General features: G+C 35.4%; 1 protein-coding gene across 1 annotated transcript; it reads right to left on the reverse strand.

The window, feature by feature from the left end:
- Positions 1-631: 631 nt before the first annotated feature.
- Positions 632-6,954, reverse strand: LOC129221502 (uncharacterized). Its single transcript, XM_054855993.1, has 3 exons — positions 6,737-6,954; positions 3,970-4,030; positions 632-2,096 (listed from the first exon to the last, which is right to left on the reverse strand). The coding sequence occupies exons 1-3, from the start codon at positions 6,842-6,844 to the stop codon at positions 1,951-1,953; spliced, it is 315 nt and encodes a 104-aa protein (XP_054711968.1). The 5' UTR covers positions 6,845-6,954; the 3' UTR covers positions 632-1,950.
- Between the last annotated feature and the right edge of the window lie 3,117 nt (positions 6,955-10,071).

Consider the following 10,071-nt stretch of genomic DNA (forward strand, 5'->3'; position numbering starts at 1 on the left):
CAAAGCGAGAACAGACAAATTTTCATTGTTATGGTTGCAAATCGTCTGCCTGATGTGTGAATTCACAGTTTACTTCAAGGCTTAACTTATTTCGACTTTATATTAAAAAACTGTTTTTTGCAAAAAATCGCGTTTTTACAGAAAAAACACTGATGTAGATGAACTTGAAATGCAAAACTATAATTAAATCCAAAATTTCATCCAAATCGTTATAGCCGTTTCCGAGATAAGAAATATATATATACCCACAAGAATTGCTCGTTTAAAGATATAAGATGATAGGCAATTTAAGCGAAATTTGAGCTTAAAAAATTAATTACACAAAAACTAATTCGAATTTTAAAAAACAAAACCCCAAGTGCAAACCACTGAGGCTCGAAGTACTTTTGTACAAAATTTCAAGACAGTGGGTGCTATGGGGTCTCCTGGACGCAGGTCCGCCATAGACTTCCTTCCAGAATTTCTTTGAAACCTTACTTTTACTTACTATAAAGAGATAAAGATTAAAATACACCCTGAAAATGCTTTTTAATTTGAAACTGTCAGGAGCCATTCATTAATTCTGTAGGGATGATTTTGGCAATTTTTGACCCCCCCCCCTCCTCTCCCCTGTAAGAATCAGGGCTGGATTTGGAAGTGTGGAGGCCCCAGGCAACGAAGGAGTGTAAGCCCTTAAAATGTAAAATTTGCTGACCCGTGAAAGTGTTAGGATATTTTGTAAAAATTTTATTGTGGGGGCCCCCTTTGTTGTGGAGGCCAGAGGGCAGTAACCCCGCCTGCCCTCCCCTAAATCCGGCCCTGGTAAGGATACATAAGATTTTTCAAACCCCTCCCCCCTATTCTTGAGTAAGATTCCATTTTGCTTTTCAAAATAATGAAATGTTGTTAGAAAAGATTTAGTTACATTAAAACTCTTAACTTGATGTAAATCAAAGTTTTTCATTTAAAAAATATATTATATAATGCAATACTAATTAAAAATAGAACATGACATACATTGTACAACTCTTTTATTATATTTTATACTATTCATTCTTTATAAAACAAGTAAAAAACAGCTCATTCTAATACTTTTTTACCTTCCACACACACACACAGGCGCAAATAGAATATGATCCCTGCCAAACCACTTGAATGCACAACTTCTAAAGTAAAATAATGATTTTTTTTTTTTTGATAATGCATTCAAGTGTTAAATAGTTGCTCAATATTTATGGAAATTATACTGGGATTTGGGATGTGAATTCGAAGGAATCAAAATCAAATCGTAGCATAAAGTCATACAAATATAATCTTATCAACACATAAACATGATGTAAAGTTATATCATCAGTATATCAATCGCACTCGCTTTGCCAAAAAAATTTAAATGAAATCAATCAGTAGTAACCATTAACATGTTCAAATAAAAGTATAGCTAATGAAGGATGCATTTAAATCAAGTCATTCTAATGATATTAATTTATTACACATCAATTATTTTAACACTTATTGCTAACTACAGCAGTGGCAGATTCACACATTTCGGAGAATGCCACAATGCATTTTTGGAGAGTCCATTTGTTTAGCATAAACATTTTTTTTTAGTTTAGGATCCCTTTTGGGACTCTTATGTCATGGGGTGCCCCACACAATTGTAATATCTGCAATACTGTAAATATGCCATTTTAACTACAGTAAAAATTACATTGCAGAAGCGATATGAGAGACTTTTAAGTACATGAGAATAATTACAAAAAGATTAAAAATTTTTACACTGAAGGTACAAATGTATCAAAAACGCTTTAAGCACAATCTTACCAGATCCAAGGCTGGTACAAATTTTTAAAGCCCCTTTAAATCATCATAAAATACAACTGCTTTTATAATTTGATTAAAGCTAACTTTACAAATGAACATAAAATTGCAAAAGCATCTTAAAACATTAACCACATTCCTATTAGCAAATTATTACAATAAAGACACAAGTTTGCCACTTTTATGAGCTGCCATGGTATCATCACATCCGCCTATATGAGTCCCTTTGATAAACACCTGAGGAACAGATCTCCGACCAGCTTTCTTAGCCATGGCGTCTTGCAATTCACTTCCATTATCTGTAATGTTAACAGATATCTTAATTAAACAACACCACTTTTACATTTTGTGAACATAGCTTAGTGTGATCACATTGATCTAACAGGCATAGATTTAAGTTGATGAGTGGATAAAAATGAAAATCAAGGCAGCATAGTTTGGAAAATTTTGGAAGATTATACGATATAGATGGATTATATGATATAGATGGTTCAAAACTTTGATCTTAAATATAAATATTATCAAATAAATAAAGTTAAAGAATGTTCAAATGCTAAAATAAGAATAAAAAAGGAAGGGGAAAAAATTATCCTACTGCTTTAGTTATCACTTAAACAGGATGGTAAGTTACTTCCCCTTTAGAAATTCCATGACATTTTTGTTTGAAAAACAAGATCAAATTTTTTCAAAACAATCAATACATTTCAGGAACAAGCAAATTCATTTTTTTTTGTCTTTATATCAAAACATAAGTATGCTAGTGATGGAACGGAACACTGAATGTCCAATGAATATCAACTTGGTACACCTTAAATTTTTTTTCGAAACCATTCAATGGCAAAGTGAGGCATTGCTGTACTTGATACTGATAGTTCTGATTTTAAAAAATCTTACACATAGTTGATTTCCAGGCTCATCATTTAGCAGGGTCAGAAGGGGCAATTGCTCCCTACTGTCCTAGACTTCAGAGATTAATGTATTGAAATATAAGTAGGAGTATTTTTCTTTTTCTTTGCAATACAATATACATTAAATTTGCACCCTTTGCCCCCCCCCCTCTCCCCCATGAAAAATTCAGAATGACAGGCCTGTTAATTTTGTTTTTAGGTCATTGCAATTAGTTACAAAAAATCATCTAATTATGTTTCACTATAAGTCTTGATTTTAAAACAATAGTCGACTATTGACAAATTTACCAATAATTTTGAATCTGATAGACACGTAATATTGTGTTCAAAAGTAATCAGTATTCAGTAGCTATCCATGAAGTGGGTTCATGGCGCAGAATGCAACATTGAAATTTTTGCAGGTTACAGTATAATCTTGATTTAACGATTTTCAAGGGACATGAAAAAGTTATGGTTAAATCAAGGATATCGTTAAATTGAGAAGCATATACATTCAATGTATTTAAATCGGGACCAGAGAAATGTATAATTAAATTGTGGAAATCGTTAAATTGGGTATCGTTAAATCAAAGTTATACTATATTCAATTCAAGAGAGTTTTGGATTTCATTTTTTCTCTCTTTCTGGGGAAGATGGGCACCCCTGCAACATTTGTAATTTATATATGCAGGTAAATATATCATTACTACGCAGGCCTTAAGCTGTTTAGTTTGCAGAGTCACTACAAGATTTTACTAGTTAATTGATCCTGATTAATTTTCAAATATAACTAGAGGGCCCCAGTTCATAGCCTTATTGATGAATGTAATAATTAGACCATGCATGCATGGCATTGATACATTTTTTATAGCAATTTGAACAAGGTTTTGGAAAACATAAAATCTACCCTTTGCACCCTCCAGCAATTCTGGCACCTACCAATAAGATTGGCTTATCAGGTTTAAATGCCACAACAATATGTAGGAAATGAGTCAATGAGGCTTCCAAAATTTCCGCATTGAACTGAAGGGGAACACACAACATATTTTTATCTGAAGTCAATACATGGAAGGAAATTTACTAACTTAAAAATTAATTTACAATTAAAAAGAATATTCTATATAAGTTCAGTACACGTAAAAAAAATTAAATGTTGCAATATTAGAGCAATATCAATGAATTCTGAGATCATTTAATTGAAAAATTGAAAAGAATGGAGTGCATTATATTTGCACCATTATGATCTTAAATAAGAAACGAAAGAAATATGGGATGTTTAAATTACCTTCTTTATCCAATTCCAAAGCAAAATAATCTACTCCTAATGATTGAAACAACTGCTTCACCTGAAAGCATTTAACAATTAATGATTGCATTAATGAGTAAAAAGTATGATTTAATGAAGCATAATAAATTATTTAAAAAAACATAATACAGTCGAACCTTGTTAAACCGCCACCCTCTTAGTTCGCCAAGAAATGTGGTGAAAAAAACTCTCAGTATAGAAATGCAATACAAATTCCCTCCTTAAACTGCCATTCGCCACTGATTTTCGAGGGAAACTGCATACTTGGTACGATAATATTGCTGTTTAAATCGCCATCTTGAAAGATCGTGTCAAGCAATTCAAACTTGGAGGTAAGCCAATTAGGAGTGAATGTCCATGAGGAGCCACAGAGGGAAAAGCATGAAGGTCACACATACCTGCTACTAATGCCCCATACAAAAACACCTATAGTAGCCACTATTGTCTAGCTTTCTTATCTCTTATTCTGTTTAATCTGCCCCTGCAGCACTCAGTGGTCAAGGAGCATTGTTCCCAACATCTCCAGGAATTTTTATCTGCTCCCCCACTTTTTTCAATCTTTCCATTTTGACATTTCACTACTCAGCTACAAAAGCATCCATTCTTTATCCCCTTTTCTGTTCTGGGCAGCGGGGGAGGGGTGCTGTGGCGTAACCTAGGTATTGGCCACTGTGTGCAAGCTTCAGCAAACAAGTTTGTATCAACATTCTATAATATTGTGCTCTTTTGCTTCCTTCTGCTAAGATGCCATAGAGAGTGGCCAGAGAGCATAAAGAAGGAAATATGTGAAAAAATTTCGCAAAAGGGATGATATCCAAAAAAATTTTATGAAAGGGATGATATTCAAAACCACATCAAAAGAGAACCAGGAAGCCATGATATTCAAAAATTCTACAAGAAATGGCTAATTTACCAGTTTTAAAGGTAATACGTATTTAATTAAGTATAAGTAATAATTTTATATAATTTGCTGCATTGTACCATTTCTTGCAAGAGTATTTATTCCTTAACAAATCTAAATTTTGGAAAAGAAGCAACAATTTCTAACCCCTGAGTCCGAGCAAAGGGTTGGGACTGCCAGAAGTCAATCTTGGCTGCATCACACAATAGTGTTAACTAGTGTTTTAGAGAAAAATGCATTTTTGTTCATTAAAAACTTTTGAGTTTATTGTGTTAAACAAGTGAGAACATAAATTTTAAAATTACGTCTGTTGGTAAAGTAAAACTTTACAATAGAGAGAATTATATAAAATTTCTTTATGTGGTACAACATACTTTTCATAGTAAGAATTGAAAATAAATAAATATACATGTATTTAATGATTGGTTATCTTTTTCCTTGCATTGGAACCCAAAAATTATTTCTAAAAACTTCCTAATATGATTTCGCAATCAAAAGAGCACCTTGCAGCTGCCTCATTTAATCATGAAATCTCAAAACTTTTAACAGGCTGTAAAACGTAAACCATTAGAGATTCACCATAAATATTTTTTACACTTTCTTGAATACACAAAAAAGTAACCATGCCAAGTTTCAATAAAATTCGAGCCTGGGTGCTAAGCTCCATTTTTTGATAACTTTTGCATTTTTTCTAAAATAAATTAAAGTAATAAAAATATAATTGAAATGATGAATAAAATAAGCATATATAAGGTAAAATATAGTAAAAAAACCAACCCAACATTAAAAATAATTGAAATACTTGCCGGATGCAAAAAGATTGGAATCTCAAACGAGGCATGCAACTTTTGGCGCAGCACGTGCTAGACGACGTTGGCATAATTCCAAAACATACGTTTTTGGCAGATATCGTGGTGGACAAAGATTCGAGGGGAAAAAATGGAAAGAATAAGAAATCAAAGACCGAAAATTCTTAAAAATCGTATTTTTTCCTGTTTTTTTTTTTTTTTTAAATAAGGAGAAAGGCAAAAAAAGGAGGAAAAATTAAAAAAGCCAACAGAAAAAGTCCGAATTCCGGCAAAAGCCAGAAAAATCTCATCCCTGAACTTAAGTCAGTAGTACCTGTAGAGAGGGAAGAAAATTCTGGTAGCTTTAGAAACGAAATGTGATTTCTAAACTGGAAGACAAAAAGGTGTAAATATTCAGTATTCTACTGATGTATTGCTCTTTGCTCACATTAAGACTTGTACTATCGCTGAATCACTACAGGTTCTGGACCACTAAAATCTGTCACTGCATTGAATGGTTGGGTAGCCTGATATAACACCTAAATCAATTTTTTTTATCGCATAATGCACTCAAAATTTGCAGACAGTGTTGAAAGTATATTTGCGCGTATTTAGCATACTTCACATAACCGGCTGCGTAAAAGGTAGGCAGCTTGGTGTTCGCAAACGGGAACCCCCACCAACTTAGAGGGTGCAGTATTGCAGTATTGCCCGTCTCACTATTGGTTTATCCCCCTATGAAAATTTGAAATATTTATTTTGAAAAAGGGTAATCAACAGCGCAGATAAAGGCAGATAAAGTAGGGTTTTTTTTTTTTGAAGAAGCAGGATTTTTCAAAGAAGAATGAAAATGATGTCTGAGAAATGTACTTGATATATCATCAGAAGATGATGATTATGAACAGTAAATTATGTTCAGTACAGTGGCGTATATATGCCTCCCCCCTCCTACTCTCAAGAAATGTACATTAAAACCAATACATTACAACAATCAATTCCAAAATGAACATTCATTCATTCGTTGTAAAAAATTAGAGGTGTGTTTCGGAGTACTTACTTTGACACAATAAGGGCAGGATGATTTGCTGAAAATCATGATTTTGTTTTCCTTCACATAGTTTTCAATTAATTCCAAAAGGTCTCCACCTTCTACTAACGTAGCCATTTTAGGAATATAGAAAATAATCTGAGAAAGAAATTGGATCAGCTAAAACTTCTCTGTTTTCTGATATCTCTCAACAATAGTTTACCCACTTTTCACAACAACCGGAACTTCGTCTCTGAATGACAAATGAAACAGTTACAGTTATTTCGAATTAAAAGGAATAAAAGAGCTGGCGGAGTTCACGGAGTACATTAGTTCCACCGAAGAGGAAACTAACGGCTGCATTCAAGTGAAACACTACACAATCGCAAAAAAAAATTAACTCTAATTTGAATTCTGAAACTTTGAATTCAAATTATTTTTTTCGCAATCACTGGTTAGAGTTATTGTTTCTAGAAATGGCTCCCCCGCCCAAGCATGTCCCTCCTCCTGGGTGCTTACGTGTATATAGTTGTGTGCGTGTGTGTGTAGGCTTACGAGTGTGCACGTAGGCGTGTGTATGTGTGTAAAGGCGTGCGAGCGTAGGCGACTGTGTATGAGCATGCGTGTGCAGGACATGGACGCCACCGCCCAGCAAAAGTGGATTCCGGGGGACAGTGTTCAGGACCAGCCGCGCCACCGCCGGTGGACGGTGGTGCTGCAGGCCTGGTCCAAGCTGAAAAAGGAACCGGAACAAAAAGGACTGTCAAGTGAGAACAATAAGCAATCGTGATTGCTCTAAAAAAAAAAAATCGCAATCGACCAGATTTGCAATCGCTGTTGGATGTCGAATTCAAGTGAAACATTTAGGACAATCGCAACTAGGAAGTCGGGATGATTTAACATTATGCGAATAGGCCAAAAACTTTGCCGTGGGAAACTTGCCGTAGACAGGGGGTGGCGGTTTCAAGAGTTCTATTATGGATTATATTGAAATACATAATAGATACGGCAAAACCTGTAAAGTTGACTATCTGTCTAAGTTCACCTTTTAGTACCTTTTGTTCGAAATGGGAAGATTGGGCGCCGCAGATTGGACGCCGGGAACTTTGGGCGCGGAGCATTTTAGGCGCCGGGAACTTTGGGCGCCGAGCATTTTAGGCGCCGGGAACTTTGGGCGCCGGGAAGCGAATTTTGAAACCCTCTCAATTACAGTGCATTGGCGAAATTCGAAAGTTGTCAAAATGGTTGGCGAGAATTTCGTAGTGCTGCTCTTTGCGGAGCGCAATGCTGCTTATGCTCTGCTCACCGCCTCTGCTTGCAACCTGTGTTTGAAAACAAAGTTCATTGTAATAGTCGCGATTGTCATAAATTGCCCCCCCCCCCCCCATCATCAGCAAGAATATTAATTTTTACTATGCAGGTGTTCGTATTATTGATTCTTTTTCTCCACATTCGTAAACGCAGTTCTCCTAATTTGAATACTCAAATTCTAATGGTGACTCCCTACTAAAACTAGAAGATGTATCCGCTCTATATTTTACATCTGGAAAAAAAATAATAAGGACGGTGGGAGCGTCTCCTCTTGAAGGAGCAAGTATTATGGGGGCCGGCTGGCCTATAAATGCCAGGGCTGGTTCTTGCTGCCCCATCCGCCACTGGACAAGTCCCTTGAATACACCCTTAAATAAACAAAATTATTAAATCATAATGTATTGTGTTCCAAAAAGAATGATCCGTGAAAAATATTGAACATCAACCCTTCATATTAATTTTAAACTATGTAGATAATGAACCACTTTTTTAAAACCAAATTAAAGTGGTTAAAGTGTCCACGTTTTCGTTTTAAAAAACTAATGAAGCAAAATCAGGATCCTAAGATGATGATTTGATTTTTACCATACTTTTTAATTAGTTTTTGAAAAGTTTTTAATGCACAAATCAGTATTCAAAAAGTATTTTATTTCAGTGACTTTAATTACAGCACAACTTTTAAAGACAATTACATTGTTGAAGAAAAACATGTATGGAACAATCATATTCAGCAGTAAGTTATCCAAGGCTAAGGTAGACATGCAATATACCGACAACCTGGTTAAGACATCCAGAGACTGCAGTTTCGTCATTGTTATAGACTCACCAGTCTGGAACAGTCAATAACTAAGCTGGTGGCAGATGTCATCTCATTGATGCTTAGAGTGCCAACAGACTGGTAGCTAAATTAAATTTAACGCACCAGCGAGAGTTCCCAGCAGTGGTGCAGTTCAACCCGTCAATTGAAAGCAGAGCATGGGTATAAAGCAGTTTACGACCTTTTAGCCAGGGCTATGGTAGAAAGACATGCAACATACAGAAATCATCTCATTGGAAGCTGAATGCGTCTCGTATCTGCCTCGAGCACGGTTCTTGACCATTTCAAACTGATGAGCCCATAACAAGGATGAAACTACAGTCTCTGGATATCATAACTGGAATGTCAGTATATTGCATGTAGTTCTGCCCTAGCCCAGTCTTAAGGGCGGTAACTTTCTGCTTTATACACATGCATTGCCTTCGATTGTTTAGTTGAAGCACACCACTGCTGTGAACCCTTGTGATTTGCTCAATTATTTAGTTACCGGTTTGTTGGCACTCTTAGCTTCAATGAGATGACGTCTGCCTTCAGTTTGGTGATTGACCATTCCAGACTGATGAGTCCATAACAAGGATGAAATTTTAGTCTCTGGATGTCATACATGCAGAATTGACAAATGTGTAAAAAAATGTTTTTCTTCAAATCTTACTCATAATCCTCATTAACTTTCGAATTGGAAGCAGAAATCAAACAAAATGTTAAGTTCCTGTCCTGAATCTTGAAAGGTATGCGTGCCAGTCTTGTAGTTTTCTCAGTTTTTCTTGATTCCATATCACTTTGATCTGTTTGATTCTTATTTCACTGTTAATTAGCAATTGCAAAAAGTGTTTATTTTGAAGCAAATCATTAAATGAAATACTACCAAGCAGCAAGTTTACCAATAAGACAGATAATTTAATTGATTTAATCTGCCATTACTAATAAGCCAGCTAGTGTCGAGAAAGCAGGTGGTAACCAGGGCTGAGGAATTGGAGGGAAAATGACTCCGACCTTTGACTTTGAAAAGAATAAGGTTTTGACAAAAGGTCTTCTGTTGAAAGGTTCTTCATTCATAAGGGCGTAAGGATTGGTAGGCGCACCATGGGCTCTCACAACCCTTTGCTCTGAATCTTATTCGACTCCCTATTCTGCACAAAGTATGAAGTTGAGAAGACGATTGAATGTCATGGAGAAGCGTGCCATATCTTGCTCTCACTTAGGGTTCAGATCTGGCCTTTCTCCCAATTTTCCTTCC

This window comes from Uloborus diversus, chromosome 4 (assembly GCF_026930045.1).
Source record: "Uloborus diversus isolate 005 chromosome 4, Udiv.v.3.1, whole genome shotgun sequence".
NCBI lineage: Eukaryota > Metazoa > Arthropoda > Arachnida > Araneae > Uloboridae > Uloborus > Uloborus diversus.

Bases quoted from the DNA above. Each gene is read 5' to 3' on its own strand.
- LOC129221502 (XM_054855993.1), bottom strand. From the start codon at position 6,844: ATGGCTACGTTAGTAGAAGGTGGAGACCTTTTGGAATTAATTGAAAAC. The intron at 4,031-6,736 runs GTAAGTACTCCG...AAATGCTTTCAG, and splicing joins CCTGCCCTTATTGTGTCAAA to GTGAAGCAGTTGTTTCAATC. The intron at 2,097-3,969 runs GTAATTTAAACA...TTAACATTACAG, and splicing joins TTTGGAATTGGATAAAGAAG to ATAATGGAAGTGAATTGCAA.